General features: G+C 41.0%; 3 protein-coding genes across 3 annotated transcripts; 1 reads left to right on the top strand and 2 right to left on the bottom strand.

Annotated features, from left to right (window-relative positions):
• Nucleotides 1-135: 135 nt before the first annotated feature.
• Nucleotides 136-3,064, bottom strand: cog8 (component of oligomeric golgi complex 8; the record flags this gene model as incomplete). The annotated part of the gene is made up of 5 exons (XM_080843304.1): nt 136-507; nt 1,065-1,233; nt 1,384-2,202; nt 2,360-2,567; nt 2,736-3,064. The coding sequence occupies 5 exons, from the start codon at nt 3,062-3,064 to the stop codon at nt 164-166; spliced, it is 1,869 nt and encodes a 622-aa protein (XP_080699430.1). The 3' UTR covers nt 136-163.
• Nucleotides 3,065-3,155: 91 nt separating this feature from the next.
• nip7 (NIP7 nucleolar pre-rRNA processing protein) lies at nt 3,156-4,751 on the top strand. Its single transcript, XM_080843311.1, has 5 exons — nt 3,156-3,289; nt 3,442-3,528; nt 3,636-3,774; nt 3,889-4,029; nt 4,263-4,751. Exons 1-5 carry the CDS (start codon nt 3,234-3,236, stop codon nt 4,380-4,382), a joined length of 543 nt encoding a protein of 180 aa, XP_080699437.1. The 5' UTR covers nt 3,156-3,233; the 3' UTR covers nt 4,383-4,751.
• Nucleotides 4,752-4,898: 147 nt separating this feature from the next.
• Nucleotides 4,899-19,221, bottom strand: zdhhc7 (zDHHC palmitoyltransferase 7). The gene is made up of 8 exons (XM_080843310.1): nt 19,028-19,221; nt 13,602-13,696; nt 12,025-12,339; nt 10,755-10,879; nt 8,885-8,981; nt 8,327-8,408; nt 7,941-8,071; nt 4,899-7,471 (listed from the first exon to the last, which is right to left on the bottom strand). Exons 3-8 carry the CDS (start codon nt 12,331-12,333, stop codon nt 7,292-7,294), a joined length of 924 nt encoding a protein of 307 aa, XP_080699436.1. The 5' UTR covers nt 12,334-12,339; nt 13,602-13,696; nt 19,028-19,221; the 3' UTR covers nt 4,899-7,291.
• Between the last annotated feature and the right edge of the window lie 289 nt (nt 19,222-19,510).

Below are 19,510 nucleotides of genomic sequence, written 5' to 3'. Positions count from 1 at the left end.
ATGTACAAGTACTTACAGTAACATTGGTAGATTGGTCCATACTATAATTTGTAATTAGAACTGTACTGTACGTAATTCTTCAGAGATTTAAATCTGTTGTATGTATGATGGATTACGTGATGAGATCCCCCTACCCAAATGCATTCAAACTGTATGTTTTTCTTCAACCAGATAAAAACTCCTTGTCAATGTCCATTAAGTTAGCATCTTCTGTAGGATTGTCTGCAGTGTCAGTTGTTTGATCTCCAGTTGGTATGTCTGATGAAGGCTCTATGGTTACTTTGGGATCAGGAGGTGGTTTGGTTTCTTCAGAGGTTTGCAAAGGTTCAGAAAGTTTCTCCTGAAGTTCTGACTCCATTGTGGTCAGGCTGCTTAGGTCATCACTGAGGTCTTCTACAGGGATGGGCACTTCTCTTTTGGGTAAGACAAACTCCAGAGGCTCCAGTATATTTTTCACATCAATACAACCCAGACTCCCATACTTGTGCACTTGTGTTGGAGGAATACCTAGATTAAACATTTTTAAAAATACTTTAGTGAAAAACAACTCTACATTTTCATGTTATTAAGTCTACCCACAGCTCTGAGCCTAACTCCACCCACTTCATATTTTCTAAAAAGGCGTCAAGGGTCTAAGAGATTATGTATATCATGACGTAGAGATGTACCAAGCGGCTGACACTACGTCATTGTCGGTCTTGCAAGTTTCAGGACCATTTTAAACAGTAGATGGTGTTGAGCCATTTTCAACACACAACACTTTTTCTATAAATGAATGGTCAATGTTAACACCACCACCACTGATTTATCAGTCATATTATTTTGTTTACAGCTCAAAAAATGTTTAAGGTGGTACATAAACTTTGAAGCTAAAAGTGGGTCATGGCCCCAACAACTACCATAAGATTCTGTTTTTGGCATTCAACTTTCTTACTTTGTATTCACCAACATGTATAGATACTGGTTTCATGTCACTATGGCTGCCATGCAATGAACCCTATACACATAATAGTGAATAGGTGAACTTTTTGTTTTAACAAAGGAAAAAAGGTGGGAATAATTACCTAGGATCATTGCCAGCTGTGCAGGGGGGAAGAGGACCTGTAGACAGCGGTTCAGGAAAGGCACCATGTCCTCTGCAAATGCAGAGCAGAACTGGACGAATAACTCCTTCTCCTTACTACTGAAAGCCGACTCCTCTGCTCGGTGGAACACCAAGATGAGCTTGGTCACCTGCAAGTGTCAGAAAAAAAGAATGGATACACATACATTGACACAAAGCAATGTAAGCAATGCACAACACTACTGCATCAAATTCCAAATATGATAAATACTGTTTCCCATGATGATGTTGTGCATCTTGAGATGTTCTGCCTTACGTACCTTGAGAAGTGCATCTTCTAGCTGTTTGGTGACATCCTGGGCTAGGCCAATGGGGCAGCAGAGTCGAAGGTCATTGAAGGCTGTCAAATTGTTATTGAGGAAGCAAGCAAGTGGAGGAAAATTCAACAGCGCCATGGGAGGCTGGAGGGTGCCAGGCTGAGTGCTGGGTGCAACAGGGGGGATGGCATTGCCCAGCATAGAGGGCAGAGAGATGAGCGTGTACATATTCATGTCTTCCTGGAACTTCTCCACAGCTTCCTGCACCGCCTTGCAGAATGTATCCATGGCTACCCGCTGGAACATCGGCGCCAGCTGACCACGGAAATCAGCACCAACTCGACTGAAGGACAGGCCAAAATACATGCATTGTCCCAGGAGGGAGTCCAGGCGGCACCCTATCCCCCGCTGAAGATCCCTTTCCAGAGTCTCCAGAAACTGTGCGACCTGCTGAACCACCCAGCCGTGGAAGATAGCGCTCTCATTGACCATCTGCCCTCCTGGTGGCAGGAGGGGGTCTTCATCTGAGAAAATGGCCCGATACTGAGTGATGATGTCAAACAGGTGGACTCGACATGCTTCAATCGTTTTGGTGATATGGAAGTACGGGTCGTCATCAGGAATTGCTGCCAGCATGGAGTGTAACCAGCTGCCCCGAGCCTGTAAGAACTTCACCCTCAGCTCGGCCTCAGTGAAGACATCCATCCTGCGCAGGTAGCCAATTACACGCAGGCATACAGGAAGCTGAGAATTGCTGCGCAATTGCTGAAGGAGCTGGTTGAGCATAAGCTGGGCAGACTGACGCACTTCATTGACAATCCCCTATGAATTCAAGTGAACCAATAATAATGTACAAGCATAAATCATTTAAAATGGTCATAGTTTACAGTCTCTCGAAGTTATTAATCTGTTAACAGAAATTCAGTCACTAAGAATGTAAAACAGACAGTTAAATCTTTCAAATATAATTGTATCTTACCTGAACAACAGGTATTGAAGAGTGCTTTTTCTCTAGCCTTTTGACGTACGCTGCGAGCTCCAGAGCCTCCTCGTAGTAGCCGTTGCGGACGCAGGTGTCCATTAGCTGAGGTATCTCCAAGATCTCTAATATCTCGGTGTGTCGGTTCAGTGTCAAGCTGTTCATGCGCCGACTGGCCCCGATCTCCTCCGCCTCCTTCATAAAGCCTCTACAGATACAATGAAAATGGGAGGTGAAGAATATATAAAACATACATCCATTAAACGCATCTTAATCGCATAATTCATCACTGCATATTGCTGCAAACAATCTGGCGCTTTACATGAGTCATTCACTGACACTTTTCGATAATTGGTTAAAACATACAACAACAAACCTGCATCTTTCGCCAAAGCTCGGTAATTTGTCAAGGAGCTTGGAAACACTTCTCTCAACACGTCCGAAGTCTCGGTATATTTCTTCAGTGCAGTCAGCTGTGCGAATGAAGGTCTTGTAGTTTGAGAAAGCGAGTTCACGAGTCAGCTGCAATATCTGAGCTCTTTCTTCTGCCAACCTCTCAGGTTCTCGATTTAACGTATCCACACCATACGAGCTGAGCTCTGTTAAGTAAGCTGTGAAGTCTGGATTTTCTCTCCAATTGTCTGGGAAACTATCTTTGAAGATAGATGCCAGAATACTTTCATCCTCCACGTCTACGGTTGCCATCTCGAAATGTCAGTAGAAACTCTTTGACGGAAGTACGTTGGCCCAGGAAAAAATGTCATACGTCATACACATGCGACTTCCTGTTAGTGGAGTAACTTTCACGTGGCTAAGGTTCTCTGTGATGAATTGTATTTTTCTTTAACGTTAAAGATTTTACTTTGATATAACCATGCGACCTTTAACGGACGAAGAAACCAAGACAATGTTTGAGAAGCTCTCAAAATAGTAAGTACACAAATAATCATTTACGCCAGTAAAATAAGGGGAACGTGTTCGTTAACTTAGTTAGTTCGCTGCTCATGTTTGTTTCGAGGTTTACCCAGTATACCGATTTAGATGATCTGACTTTTTCTATTTGCATTGTTATTCCCGAGCAGCATTGGAGAGAATATCAAACTCTTGATAGAACGGCCAGACGGAACCTATTGTTTCAGACTTCATAATGACCGCGTGTATTATATAAGGTAAGTTCATTTCCCCTTTATAGGGATGCTAAGCCACCAGACGCTTCTGTTACCCATGTCATGCCATGCCACCCCATTCCTAACTACGCCGTGTTCTTTTATGTTAGTGAGAAAATTCTGAAATTAGCTACAAACATCTCTCGAGACAAGCTGATATCCGTCGGCACATGTTTTGGAAAGTTCACTAAGACACAACTGTTCAGACTGGCCATCACTGCTCTGGACTTCCTTGCGCCATATGCTAAGGTAAGCATGTCTGTCTTACTCTGTGGTTGCTACAGACTTTTTGTTTGCCCATAATTGACAGTGTTTTAAGTGTTTCCTTACAATTAATTTTGTCTTGTCCCTTTCCAACACCAGTTCAAGGTTTGGGTGAAACCTGGAGGAGAACAATCTTTTCTTTATGGAAATCATATCATGAAGTCCGGTCTGGGCAGGATCACAGAAAACACTGCTCAGTACCAGGGAGTGGTTGTGTATTCTATGGCTGATGTTCCTTTGGTAAGCTTTTGAATCATTTAATTGAAAAAAGATTCTAGGCCTTTCATTCAATTGAAAAAAAAGACCCTAGACCTTGGCATGAATACTTCATCAGTCAAATGTGTATATCCGCACTAGGTAGAAGGTTTAGGGTACTGAACATAAACATCTTTGGAACTGTCCATCATCAAATGCAAATCTTCCTGTATGCAGCTGAACTGCTATAACCTTTATTAACCTCTGATTCTCTGCAGGGCTTTGGTGTTGCGGCCAAGACTACACAAGAATGTCGGCGAGTGGACCCCATGGCAATTGTTGTGTTTCATCAGGCAGACATAGGCGACTACATCAGAAACGAGGACGTGCTAACGTAAGATGGAATCTGAAACATAAAACGGACTCGCTTGCAGCTCTGGTTGTGACCACCATGGACCGCAAGTACTTTCAGGAGACCGTCTCAGAGGTCTTTGACCAAAGGCTTAATTGTGTTGTTCCACCATTACACACAACCCATTATGTGACCATTGGCTAGTCAATACTTGACTATCACTTGTAAACATGTTGAAATTTACTGCAGATGTCAGTAGTGTTCCTCCTCTGCGCATTTAAGCAAAGTACCCTCAAAACCCTTAAAATCTAAATGTAGTTTTCATACTTGTATTCTATTGTCTTGTCAAACATGTGAAAATGTAATACATTTAATATGAAGATTCTCATAAACACTGATTGTAATAAAAAAAATTCTGTCATCACTTTCAAGAAATGTATTTATGCAAAAGAACTACACATTCAAAAGACAATGCACAATTTAACATGTTAAAAAATTATTTTGATAATATCATTATATTCATCATATACTGTAAATAAGAAACCTTTATGCTTTCCAGTAACAAATTGTAACGGTTTTTATTTATGTTTACACATTCTCTTTGTTTCTACCCTGATTACTGAGAGTTAAGCTCAGTAAGATCCGGACAGGAACACACTAGATATGTTCACAAATTCCAGCAATTGGCCATTTAAGTTCTTAAAGCGCAAATAATCCATTCTGTAGGTTTAATGTTGATGAAATAACAATTTGTGGACCTGAATTCTTATCGCTGCTCAGCGAAGGCTTACCATCATAGAATCACCACTATGATGCAAGTCATGATTTTGGAATGGGTAAATTGTCCCAAGTCCACACTTTGCCAGCATGTACAGTTTAATCCACTGAGGTGCAGTAATATGCAGATGGTAAACAGGTTACCATTCTGCAAGCATTTCCAAGCAACTAAGACTTACACACATTCTCTCAATTACAGGAAGTTACGAATACTGCTTGTAGTGTTGAAAACAGTTCAGGCTTGTTCAACCTTAGACATATCCCTTCATGAGCTCAGGAAAACCAAGAGACCAAATGTTCAAATCATACATTCGTAGTACAATAATTTAAAGGCAAGTTTTAAAAAAATCAGTTAAAGATTTTCTCTTCAATAGTTTAATATAACTGGGTGGATCTGAGGTGTGGATGCATACAGATATGTGGGGGAGTCAGCATCTCAACATTTGATCTCTGCACTGCTTTGGAGTGTTTTGACATCGTATTTTTCCTTATTTAAAAAAAAAAAGGGAAATTCTGTGCAAGACTGAGATTCCCTCTATGTCTGCATGATTGTGCAGATATAAAACTAGGATTGTTTACACTGAAAACAAACACAGTAAATCATGAGCTGATGTGTTTTTGAATGTATTTGTGCAAGCAGTTAGTGTGTAAGAAATGCAGTATTTAGAGAAAAAGTGAGAGGTGGGATGAGAGGAGGCTTACTTTAAATACTATTTTAGATCTTAGCTGTTTTTTCTAGGCTGTAAAGTCATTTTTGCTATGACATTTTTGAAGACCAAAACAAGACCATTCACAGCCAGAAGCCCAAATGACAAAAGAATAAGAAGGAGTTAAGCGTTCGGTGTACGAGGGCCTGTTAAGATTGCTCAGTTTCTCAATTAGTTCCTAGACAGAAAATAACAGGGATATTGGCCACTTTGGATTTGACCCAAATAAGCTGGGCAGTAGTTTTTTCAGGAAAGGATCTGCACCACATTTTGTATTCAAAATGCATCCACTAGCATTGCATAATGAGCCTCTGCAATTGTACAAAATCTTTTCACCCAGGTGTGGAGGGTGATGCAGTTATAATCTATCATCATTCTTAGTCATTCATTAGTGGTCATCACAAAAAGTACAGTTAGTTTTTCAACAAAAAGTGACTGCCAGAATCACTGCGTCCATAGAGCAATGGTTTATCTGTAGTTTGAGATCTGCATAAATACTTGTCTTCTGGAGCTCAGGTGACTGAGTTACCACAGCTAACCTACACTGTTATGAAGTAATGCATGACTAGATCCAGGGCAACCAATAGGAGCTGTGCCGTGCCAACACCCTGCATGGTTTAACATTCCCTCATGATAACCAGCAAAGAGGTGCACTGGTCTGAACCTCATGGCAACTCCAGACAACCTTTGAATCAACACTTAAGCATCAAGGACTCTACAGCTTTAGTTTTGATGGAACACCTGTTCACCGCAGGCTTTACTTAAAAAATAAATTAAAAAAAGAGACGTTAAAAGGGGGAGAGAAACGCACATTCCCATTACTGTAGGCTCGTCTGGGGCCAGGTCAGCATAGCTGTAACAGTGAGGCGACCGGACGGCTAGATGAATTCCATTAGGGTTAGGCAAACGTACAGTACAAAGCACAAAAAAAAAAAAAACATGAAACCAAAAACTTAGGTGCAGATATAGTATATAAAACCAAAACCTGTGATCCTGGGGAGCAGATGCAACAGACAAACACAAAAACTTTCAGCCCTGAAGTGCAAAACAAGAAAAAAGTAAAAGTCCTGAGGTGCAAATGCATGAAAAAAAAGAATACATAAAAATGTCATCCGCTGCACTTCAGATTTCAAATTTTAGTTTTTTTTTTTACATTTCCCTCTGCTCCTGAGGACCACCGCTTCTTGTTTTTGCATGTGATATCTGCACCTCCAGGCTGCAAGTTTTTGGTTTCATGTTTCCTTTTTGTTTTTGTTTTTGTTTTTGCACTCCAGTCCCACCGTAGCAATAGGCTCTTTTGTCCTGTAGTCCTGACAATTTTTCTCAACAAAAACAAATAAAGCTACCCCCAGTTTAAAACCTTTAGGGACATGCCACAAGAATCTCCCAGAGTCTGATGGTACAGTCTCTGAGGCATGACACGCTGATAGTGTGTTGCGTTTAGGGGGAGGAGCAGGATTGGTCTCTCTCCTCAGACAGAGAACTCTGCTCCGCCCTTGCGCGCTCTGACCATCAGGAGGCGCTGCAGCTGCAACCCAGCGAAGGGGTTGAACCAGATGGGTGAAGGAGGCCCGCCGAACACTGCCTTCATGCCCTCCCACCTCACCCGCCGCTCCCACGTGGGCTTCTCATTTTTCAGCCGCTCGATCTCCTGATGGACACGCAGAGGAGGTAGGGATTGGAGGTCAGCATGAACCAAAATGTTAGAAATACAGACATTATATCAGTAGGTCAGCCTAGATACATACATAACTTACAGACATGTACAGTTATGAACTGAATTACACCCCACCACTCCACTAATGTGGTCTTCAGGGAGCTAAATGAGCCTCATTCATGAAATATCAGCATAATGAATTTGTAGGAAAATCATCAATGTAACAGTTTTTCAAACAGGCACAGAGGTGAACTTCACTTGAACGTACCATTGGCCAAGAGGCCAAACACATAGAGCACCTTGGATATGTTATGAGACCTACTGCCCATCCTTCTCAATTAAGATCTATGCAATTGGTCATAAAAGTCCAAACCTGTCAGTAATAACCCAAAACATCAGATGGATCATAGAAAGACTCGTTATCTACTACAGAACACACAGAAAATCCTTGAGTGTGACTTACCGTCTCGTCGTTGCAGATGGAGTGGATCTGAGTGCCAAACATGACAGCGGTGAAGGTGAGGAAGAGGAGCGCCTCTAGGCAGAGGAAGATCATGAGCATGACAGCCACGGGAGGGGAGAAGTCACTGCACTCTGCCAAGGGAAGGAAAATGGAGAAGGACTGAGCTTCGGACCGGAATGTTCCAAAAACATCCCACTCTGTCAAATATTTCAGGTGTGTCACATTGTGACTGTGACATTTCCAAATGTTTGAATATAATAGCAGTAAGACTACAGTGCTGGAGATGGCAGCACATTGAATTATATACTGAGTAGTACAACATTATAGGCACAGAAGGCTTTATGTTGATTTATACTGGGTGAGATGGCTCATGTCACCCAACTTACCATTCCACTGGACTCTGACACAGGCATAGAACTGGTGGCCAGTCAAGCACAGTGCATGGGCTGAGATCAAGGCTACATACATCTACGAGGACAGAGGGAGAGGGTTATTAGTCTGTGGCAGACAGATTCATTTGTGGCCTCTATTATGTGAACACATCACATGCTGGGAATGCTCCTGTATTCACCATCATGGGCCATCAGATAAACTCAAATAATGTTTGGCATGACAACAGAAAAAGAATGCAGCCTGGCCGGTCCGCACTCATTCCTGTGCGTTTCCCTTTGTAGGCCAATTGATCTCATCTTACCAAAAGGGCTACATTCCCAAGGCTAGCTTGTCTTACATCTGACTGCTGTAAGTGGTTGCAAAAGAGTGCCCTTTAAGACCCCAGGCAGGGTATCCAATACCATTAGACAATAGAGCAAGGAAGTACCTGCAATTTTCATACAATGGGTAGTGTTTTAGCACCTGCTGTAAAAAAGAAACCAGCCAACCAACCGCTGAACACCCTAGATAAACTAGAAGACAGATTATTGAAATAAACACCACATACTCACAGTGAACAGCACAAAGAAGCGCTGATTTTTCTCGCCCACGCAATTATTCACCCAGGGACAGTGGTGATCCATCTTGCAGATACATCTCTTACAAATGCTGCAGGGGAAGAATTCACAGAGACACTGTCATCATAAGGCCCTCCACAGAGAGAACACCCAACCAAGCCTGGCGATGGGCTGCTCCCAACTGCTCTACACTTTGGGAAATGTGCATATCGGAGTGACTAATGCAGATGGGAGGGATTGACAAGTAGACTACATCCAGTCACTCACTGTCCGTGTTTCTCTCTTCGGGTGAATAATAGAGGATAAACAAGTAACACCATCCAAACAAAGGTAGAAGTTCACATTATTATGTAGTAGGGGTGGGCGAAATAGATTTAAAACTAGAACTCGGTATTTCATGGTATTTTTTGGGCCACAATTCACATCAGCATGCAGTCTTAAAGGGATAGTTCGGTTTTTAAGACATGAATCTGTATGGCTTCCCCGTCACCAGTGTCATGCAATCATGCATCACTTACCCCCGACAGCGTCCTGTGAGCAGAGTTCTCGTCCAGTTTTGGCCAAACCGAAAGTAGTCTGGCAGGTTTGCTAGACCCAGCAAAATAAAACGTTTCTCTTCCCAAAACATTACGCTCGATACTGCACCCTCACAGCTAGAGTCTACCTGTTTGATTCGCGAAAGTTGATTCGCGAAAGTTTGATTCACCAAAGTTGCCTGAGAGAAACGTCCGTCACGGGAAAACGATGCTTTATGTCAATTTTATCAAATGTTGTCTCAGTTTTCATCGTTTTCCTGTGACGGACGTTTCTCTCAGGCAACTTTGGTGAATCAAACTTTCGCGAATCAACTTTCGCGAATCAAACAGGTAGACTCTAGCTGTGAGGGTGCAGTATCAAGCGTATTGAAAATAGGGCCAAGTGATAACGAGGTGTGACTTTTTCCACTACAATGTTTTTGGGATGCAAATATATCACTCTTTTGAACACATAATGTTTTGTGAAGAGAAACGTTTTATTTTGCTGGGTCTAGCAAACCTGCCGGACTACTTTCGGACGAGAACTCTGCTCACAGGACGCTGTCGGGGGTAAGTGATGCATGATTGCATGACACTGGTGACGGGGAAGCCATACAGATTCATGTCTTAAAAACCGAACTATCCCTTTAAAGGCCATGCAAACACAACCATAGATCCATAAAAGTAAAACTTAATCCTGACCATCATCAAATACTGTACCAATTCAGTTGGCTAAAAAAAAATATGAATTTTATTTCACAAATTCAAATTCCAATGAAAATGCAGAACATAACAATACTTCATAATCTAACCCCAGGAAAAACTAAATATTATGCTTCAGTAAAAGTGCAAAAAAGTCAAGTTTGAAATGTAAACACCTTTTCTGCCTTTATTCATAAACTACATACATGTTGTCTCTACTGTCCATTCTCTGGATTATTAGTCTGAATCCTACTTGTCAACAGTTTGGTCTTTGACTAAGTAAAATGCCACCACCTCCATCAGTTTAGTCCAGCGTTTACTTTTTTAATTAAAGGAATTTGCTAACTTCTTCACGCAACTTTTGGCTTTCCTTATATTCTAATCAGTGTATTTGCTTGAGGTGCTAGAACAAATCTGATGCGTTTCCACCCTTTGTTATTATGGGTTTTTTGACACATTTTACAAAATCACAGACGTGTGATTCACATCTGGTCTTCTATAACTGAACCACCTGCATATTACGGAAGAAGTCATTTTTTGTTGGATTAAATCTTCTTCCCCTTCTAGGGACAAAACTTCACCATCTGCCATGATTGGTCTCTATTACATGCAAGATGGTAAAATTCAGGATATGGCAAGTTGAGTACCTGCAGTGATGGGCTCTTTCAGGCTTGATGCTGCAGCACTTTGGGCACTTGTAGATGACCTCGCCAGGCTTCAGCTGCAAGCTGTCCAGGTACTCTTTAGTGGCGTTGCCCTTGGGGACTGCTCCCTGCAGAGGACAAGAGGAGTCATAGTAGTGGGTCTATGTAAGACATGATGTGGTTGTGAGTCAGCATATTTGGCTCAGCTACTGCAGGTACCAAGTAATCTTGTGATTTATCTCTGTTAGTTGCCATGGTTAAAGCTCAACTGTCCTGGAGTCTCATGCACAAAGCCTTGGGTAGAACTCATACCAAAACATGACATGTGCACAAACCACTGGAAAGCTGTTTACACACCTCACTCCAGCCTATTTCAATAACACTAATTTGAATATGCTAATGAAAATAAATAGGCCTTGGCCACCCCGATGTTCAGATTGCAATGTAATAGCAAAAGCAAGCAGCAAATCAACCTAAAAACCAAATTAGGTGGAAGTGCTCTTATCTGATGTAAAGGCAAGAATCTGAATCTGAATTGTATTTGTCAATTTGTCATCTGGCATTAATAACAACAGAAAACAGGAGAGGCAGAGTGTGGCAGTAGCTGTAAATGCATTGGGGTCAGAGATATCGGGGGTAATTAGATATTGTATTGCATAGCATAGCATTTGCGTTTCCGTTCAGGATTCTTTGAACCTTGGTGCCATCTAAAGAACCAGCCACAAGTTTTGAGCGAAACCATTTCCATCAGGGGAATAAAAACAGTCATCAAAAAAGGTTTCTGCACAATGCACAACAGAAGTAAACAGTAGTTGCAAAGATGGCGGATGGCATTGATTAACTACAAGCTTTTGTTCTGCTATTGCAGATATCCGTTTTACTCTAAAAAACAAGCATGGACCAACTACTAATGATAAGAAGACGTCAAAGACTTTTACTTTGACAAATGGTTTGTGAAAGTTTTGTTTCACAGTTGTCACTGTTGAACTGCTTCACATTGGAAAAGCCAGCTATCTTTTTGTTTCAGCTGGGAACCAACTTTTCAAGTTCCGAACAAATTTCTTTTTGTTCAAAATTCTTTTTGTTCAAAATTTGAATGCTTCAAAATATGGTGTGCGAACCAGGATGGATTCCAAAAAAAACAAAGGAAAAAAAAAAGACGTAGAAAGTGATGATGGTTGGGTGACATGTCATCATTTTAATGACATGCAAAGTTTACATTAGTGGTTAGCCTACTTTAGCTTGTGACTGGTGGCTTGAAATGTTGTCTTACCGGGTCTGTAAGCATGGTGCGTATGTGCGATGACAACGCCAGCACACCCAGGAAGTTGAATGCCACCCCATTGACCAACGAGAACCAGAAGTTCTTAGAAGGGAGCAGCATGACAAAGTTGACCACGAACCCGGCGTAGAACACCAGGAACCAGGTCATCACGGCGCACACGATGCCACAGCTGTCCTGGATGAACCAGAGACGCCCCCCTGATGCCGAACACACCCCTTTAATGTGCTCCTCCTCCTCGCTGGCCAGCAAGGGGTGATGCTGCTCCACATCTCGTAGCCGATGGCCTGTGGACGGCATTATTTCCTTCAGGGACAGAGAGAGAGAAAGCCATGACTGACAGAGACCCCGACAGAACAAATAGAGCACAGGAAACACTCTCCGCCAGAGTGGCAGACGTCATGAAACACAAATCAATAACAGAATGGCTCCTCCAGGATATGGATCCTGGGGCTCTGGAAATGAACACCACAGAGATTATAAATAACCCATTAGAAATAGAACATTGATGGGTTTATAAGGGTCTATCACAAACTTGAAAAAAAGCATTGATAACGCCAACATCTCACATAATTGTTCAGTATATGTACAGGAAAATGATATATTTCTCCCACACAACAGAGTGTGTTAAAAAAAAAACCTGTAAGCAAGCTATTCACTTTTGCAGTGGACAAAACTATAAATCTAACCTTCAAGCCTTATTCTTATTTTAATCCTGAAGACTATGGGAGCTGGTGAGCAATTGTCAAAGATAAGTGTCATTGAAGAGATGAAACACCAAACTATATTCTAAATCCACCAAAGATCTGGCAACACTGCAATGTCCTTTGATGTCTAATGCCAAATGCTCTCTGAGAGTATGGTGGTCAATTTTAATTATGCTTTCCATTCATTTCAACTCAGGGCGTTCACTTTTCAAACAGCGATTCAGATGCAAATTTGAATCAAAAGACAAGTAAATGTTGCCTGGAGGAAACTGGGACAACTTGCTATGCTTGCACTCCAAGCCAAGACTCAGCAAGAGGAAAAAAGGGGAAAACAGGAACTCCCTTCTAAACAGGTCCAGGCATTCAACATGTCTTAGAATTCATAACCTACTTGAATCAAATCAGTTTATAATCATTTACCTACATAACATAAATAGCACAATGTTAGTATTTAGTTTTTTTACTTGGGAGAATGGGATGGGAGAATACAGCCCATTATGAATTATCCAGCATGCCCATTAATTCCATTGATGGCTAAAATGCAGGACCATGATTTTCAAAAATAAAAGTTTAAAAGCACTCTACTTAGGGGTAGTGCACCTCCATCCTGCTATATGTTCCTCTCTGGTTCTCCTGGCTGTGCTTTTCTTAGGACACCTCTGGCAGAGATACACTGTACTGACACGTGAATGATTAGGGATAAAATATTTTTATATTCAATATAAATTACATGCCATGAAATCTGATTCAATCTAGTGATAATTTAATAGTAGTAGACTCCTCAGTTTACTCAAATAAAAATGGACCAAAATAGAAAACAAAAGTATTTTATGTAGGTTTCTTCTTTTCTTGTTTACTCACCTTTGACTATCTACCCTACAGTAGCATTTCGCCTATGATCCTCACGTCTTCATTGGTGGGGACACGTGTGGCACCACCCCCTTCCTCGGAGACACCTGCATGAGATGTGGAAGCGCACATTTTAAAAATACGCATGGTTAAACATTTTTTTGCAGAAACTATGTCAATGGCTACACCACTGCAGCACAGTGTAGCGCCCTACCTACATAAGTGGGTTGGCAAAAATGCCCTAGACAGATCAGAGTGACCAGAATCAGCATTAACTATACTCCCCAGTCACACACAGTGTACTGAAAATGAGGTCCCGCACTTTGCTTATGCAGTCACATAAACAGACACATAATAGCGAAGATCTTGTATCTTGTAAACTACAAATACTTAAGGCTCAGCACTATCATATGAGGAATTATGACAAGTTTGTTCCGTTCTTGACTCAAAGCATCATGGGAAAGAAATTTGTCAAAAATGATGCATAAGCAAAATGTAAATAAGACTGTTCTGGGAGAACATGTCTAATGCAACAGTAGTTTTGACATGCAGTTTAGAGCACAGTTACTGTAGGTGTGATCAGAATGAAAAATGCATTGCAATGACAAACTCTAAGTCAGTTCTGATTTTCAACTGTCACTTCTGAACCTTTACACTGACAAGGAACCAGCCATTGTGCAACATCAGTATGTACACACCCAAACTGCTCAGAATGAAAAAAAAACCGATAAACTTGGTATCATAAACTGGAGTTAGCAGAATGACCAAAGTCAAAACCTTGTTATGTTAATGTTGTGATTAGATAAATGACATCCCTAATTGACACGTAACAATAGAGCAGTGTTTCTCAAACTTTTTCAGACCAAGGACCACTTAGCCAATAAAAAAAAACTCGCGGACCATCTAACTAAATATAAATCCCCGGAACAACAGACCTGGCGCCAGACAATTGTTAGCGGCACATGAATTTCTCCTTTTTTACGTACCGGTAGGCTGGTTATAGATATGACAATGCGCAAGGCAAAGCATCTGGAAGCCTGCTCCATGTGTGACTTATGTTACAAACTATAGTTCGCTCACAGCCTCCTCATACTCCCATCACACACTCAGACAGGCCAATGCATCACAAAACAAAACGATGCGCATACCGACCGCAGTAATTCAGTACCAACAGGCTAGCCCACTGGAATTAATACATGCATCCAAGTAGACATCATTTCGGAATTAAGAGCTGTCATTATCCAACGTCACACAACACAAAATATAGTTATCATCTTGTTGTCTCCGCAGCGGGAGAAATAAACGCTGTTTGAATGCAGCTCCGCGGCGGGATAATAAGGCTGACCCATCTCGTCGTTGCACCTTCTCCTTGTCTGTGCATGTCAGAGGCTTTCTCATTTAATTTTCTTTTCATAGTCCCTGTCTTTAGCCACCAATTCATGACCTTGTTAATAGATAAGGCAACTGTTTATTAGATTAGGCTACTGGCTGTGTTCTCTTCGTTCAGAGTTGTATGTTAGAAATGTCGCAATAATTTGCTTTTGGCCGTCGCGGACCATTATGGGGCACTGGCGGACCACACTTTGAGAACGACGCAACGAACCTATTCAATTACGTAGTCACTTCTTTTCATATACTTATTAAAATGAATCGAATACAATGTAGGTTAATGCCGTGAAAAATCCCCATATCAATCAGATGCGAACACTTTCCGCTCTGTTCAGTGAGTAAGACCCAGGACAGCAAACACACACAGTTTTTTGTTCTAATTCAGTGACTTAAATCATAGGCGTCAATTACGCTGGGGACACGTCCCCCAATTTTGTACCCACCACTTTGATAAAATCTAACTACAATGAATAGAGAGCTTGTCAAACAACGTGCTCAATCACCGTGGATGGATGACATTTGAATTGACACACAAAAAGGACAGTTGTGTGCTAGAAGTGTTACAGTCAGGGGCCGTACTCGGCTTTCCTGCTGATGTGTGCGAATCATTGACTGTATGTAGTAGGGGTGGGGGGGAATCGATTATTCGATTTTACTCGATTCTTTCTAAAAACGATTATGTCTCGATTAAGAAAAGTTCATATTTGATTTTGGAATAAAAAAAATTCAAACTTTCAATTTTCTGTTGAAATGCAAGCTGTATCGATTGTTGCATTGTTCATAGAAAATACAAATTGTGACAGGGAAAAGCTTTTTTTTAAATAGAGAAGGTAATTCTTCTGTTGATTTTCTTTGATTATCAAACACAAAGTAGGAAGTGATTTTAGACTCGAGTATCAAACTCGAATGTTTTAAAAGTCGAAATGCCTCGATAATCGCTTTATCGGTTTAGAATTGATAATCGGTTTAGAATCGATAATCGGTTTGGAATCGAATCGTTGACCCCTGAATCGGAATCGAATCGTGAGGTGCAAAGAGATTCCTGACCCTAGTATGTAGAGACTACAGTCTTTGGTGATAATTGCCAGTCAGTGGAAAAGGGCGCTGCCCCTGATAGTTTACTTAGAAAAACCTGTACACTGAAGTAGGCCATTTCTAAGTTTGGGTTAAGTTCAATTTGTTTGGTGGGAAATTAAATCAATGATCCACTAAATGACAACCAACTGAACTGTGGGCATAGGACAAAGGTAAATATACAAAACCAATTACATTTTCAACATATTAATTGTAGAAATGCATTGTATTAATAAACTGCGTTAACATGACAATTCTTTTTTACAATAAATTGCGTCCCTGTTAACATAGTCATGAACAAAAATATTGGCACCCCTGCACTTCTGTCAGATAATGTACCACTTCTCCCAGAAATGTCCCACTTCTGTCAGATAATGTACCACTTCTCCCAAATTGTTGCAATTACAAATGTTTTGGTATTCACATGCTGATTTCTATTTTTTTTTGCCTTGGAACAACTCAAAAAAGCAGACAAGAAAAGCCAAATCTGACATGATTCCACACAAATCTCCAAAAGTGGGCCGGACAAAATTATTGGCACCTTTTCAAAATTGTAAGAAATAATTGTAATTCAAGCATGTAACGCTCCTTAAATTTGCATTTAAACTCACCTGTGGCAAGTCACAGATGCTGGTACCATATAAAATCACATTTGCAACCAGTTCAAATGGAGCAAAGTTGACTCAACCTTTGTGTTATGGGTCTGTGTATACCACACTGAGCATGGACAAAAGAAAGAAGAGTGAAGAATTTTGGGTTGCTTTTTTTTTTTTTAAGCGCAATGTAGGGCTCAGTGTCAGAAGCTGGGTCTCCGTAAGTGGTCATGGGTCTTCCAGCAGGACAATGACCCATAGCACACTACAAAAAGCATCCAGACATGGATAAAACAAAGCACTGGAGAGTTCTGAAGTTGCCAAGATGAGTCCAGATCTTAATCCCATAGCACACCTGTGTCATGATCTCAAAACAGCAGTTGAGAGAAGGCACCCTTCAAATGAGAGACCTTCAAATGAGAGACCTGGAGTAGTTGGAAAAAGAAAAGTGGTCCAAAATTCAAGTAGAGTTCAAAGTTCTCATTCATGATTACAGGAAGCGATTGATCTCAGTTATTTTTTCCAAAAGGTTTGCTACCAAATATTTAGTTGAGGGTGCCAATCATTTTGTCCAGTCCGTTTTTGGAGTTTTGTGTGGAATCAAGTCAGATTTGGCATTTTTTCTCAGATTTTTTATGTTTTTCCAATGCAAACATGTGAGTACCAAAGCATGTCATTGCAACAATTTTCGGGGAGAAATTGTGCATTATCTAAAGGAAAAGTGCGGGGGTGCCAATATTTTAGTCCATGACTGTACAACAGATGGATTCTTAAAAAGGCTAACAGCCAGTATTTTATTTCAAATTCAAAGTCAGTGTGCTATAGGCTCTGAGACAACATCAACATGTTGACACTTCATTCCCACAAACTTGTAGACGCTTACAGCGCAAAAGTAGTGCAAGTTGCGAGGCACTCCTCACATGGCGGCATGGAAAAGTTTTAATGTTGAGTGCAGTACTCTCACATGCATTTTGTAAAGGGAAGCCAAATTTGGGAACGTTCAATCCATGTCATTGACTGTAAGGCTAAAAAAGGAAAGTTCATCTCCACACTCCTGTGCATTTTATGACAGGAGAGGTCATTGTTGTTATCTTATAACTTGATTGCCATCATCTTTTGCGCACAAGATCGGCTAAACTTGTTCCGACAAGATAACAACTTGTGTGCTCGAGATCAAATACATCACCTTTGGACTAAAGGCAAAGCAAAGTATGCACAGGTAAAAGGATTTTAACATGTTGCTTACTATGAGCTGGATAGTCCTGCACTTGACTCGAGCCTCCTGTAGACCCCGCAGGTGGCATTGCTAATAATTACATCAAGAGCTCTTATTATTTATATGTCGCTGGCGCGTTTGAAAGTTTCGGGGCAGGTTATTTCACTGCACAGTTCTGTATCCACTGACAATAAATTGACTGTCTCAAGGACATGAACACAGCTGTTTTTTGTTTTGTTTTTTTAACTCAAAGGGCTAGTTTCGACCCAGATCAGAGAAACCGGAGGTAAAGCACCTACATTGTGGCGATGAAACCGCCTAATCCTAACCACTTTACTGTTGCCTCTCTCTCATCCGCACAGACAAACATACATTCTAACTTCAACATGACGCATTGTGTGGACAACATTTTCCATCACAATTAGTATATTCCTATAACAGTCCATCGCATGGTGCACCACATGAATGAGCAGGTCACAGAGAATGAACAGAAACTAGCTGGATGATCAGCTACATGTATCGATTAGGGTTTTGAACCAAATATGTGTTAAATCTTTCTTGTGACGTTATTCACGAACCGTATTCAATGTTAAGACTACAATCAACTCCCGAAGCCTTTTAAGAATACACTGAACGTTCAGTTAACTTAACTTTGATAGCTTACCTAGCTAGCAAGCTAGCTGAACAGTGTTGCATTGAGGCAAGTTAAGACACACCGACCAAGCCAGTCCTTATAATGTCTCTGACCAAGCTAGCTAGCTATCTACTCCACTAATCTAAATAACGTTGTGTCTCTGACGTTACTTAACTTAGCCAGCTGACAAAATCACAGGAACTAGCGTCTAATGCCAACACTTAGCTAACCGGTTATGTTTACCCTTTAGTTGTCAGCAGTCTGTCGTTGACAGAGACCAGTATGAAATGCTGCTATTCCTAAACACAACTCCAACACACTGACGTGCTCATATCTTACACGTAGAAGCACATTATAAAGAATGCTTGAATTTCGTTTCTCTCATAGCAATTTGATTTATATTAGACTGCTGTTTTGAATTACCTAACATACATGCAAACAGCCAGCTAGGTAGCATCCCACATTACTAAATGGATTAGCTCGCTAGCTAGCTTGTATATGTGCTTTGTGTGACTCCCTATTCGGCACTTACCGCAGTAATTCCTGACCCACACACAAGATTAGTCACACTGTCTTCAATTGGATTTCCTAGCAGCCTCGCCAAACATATCATAAGCAATTCTCATGTCCAACACTAACAACATGCCAAGTCTCCTTAGCTGCTTTTATAATTATCTGAAAATGTGACTTCCGGGACACCCCATGTTCATGTCTTTCCCACATGCAGGTGTTGTCCCTGTGCCCGTCAGTCTCACAATACCACTCCTTATACATTTGTACGCATGCGCATGTGCCCCACGCTCAATGACACCTTAAAAGGTTATTTTTCTATCGACAATTTCTCTTTCTCATATATTTCCTTCCACTGTCACTATACTTAGTTATTTTTAGATTTCAGATACGGATGGTCTGGAAAGGCATGGAATAACAGAAGTTATCTTAAAGTTTTAGTTGTTGATTATGATCCATAACGTTTCCCGTCGAATTGAGCTAAATTCTCCTCACGTTCCTAGCA

The sequence above is a fragment of the Sprattus sprattus genome, assembly GCF_963457725.1.
Source record: "Sprattus sprattus genome assembly, chromosome: 8".
Classification (NCBI taxonomy): domain Eukaryota; kingdom Metazoa; phylum Chordata; class Actinopteri; order Clupeiformes; family Clupeidae; genus Sprattus; species Sprattus sprattus.
The sequence above is the reverse complement of the archived record's forward strand: the minus strand, read 5'-3'. Positions and strand labels throughout refer to the sequence as shown.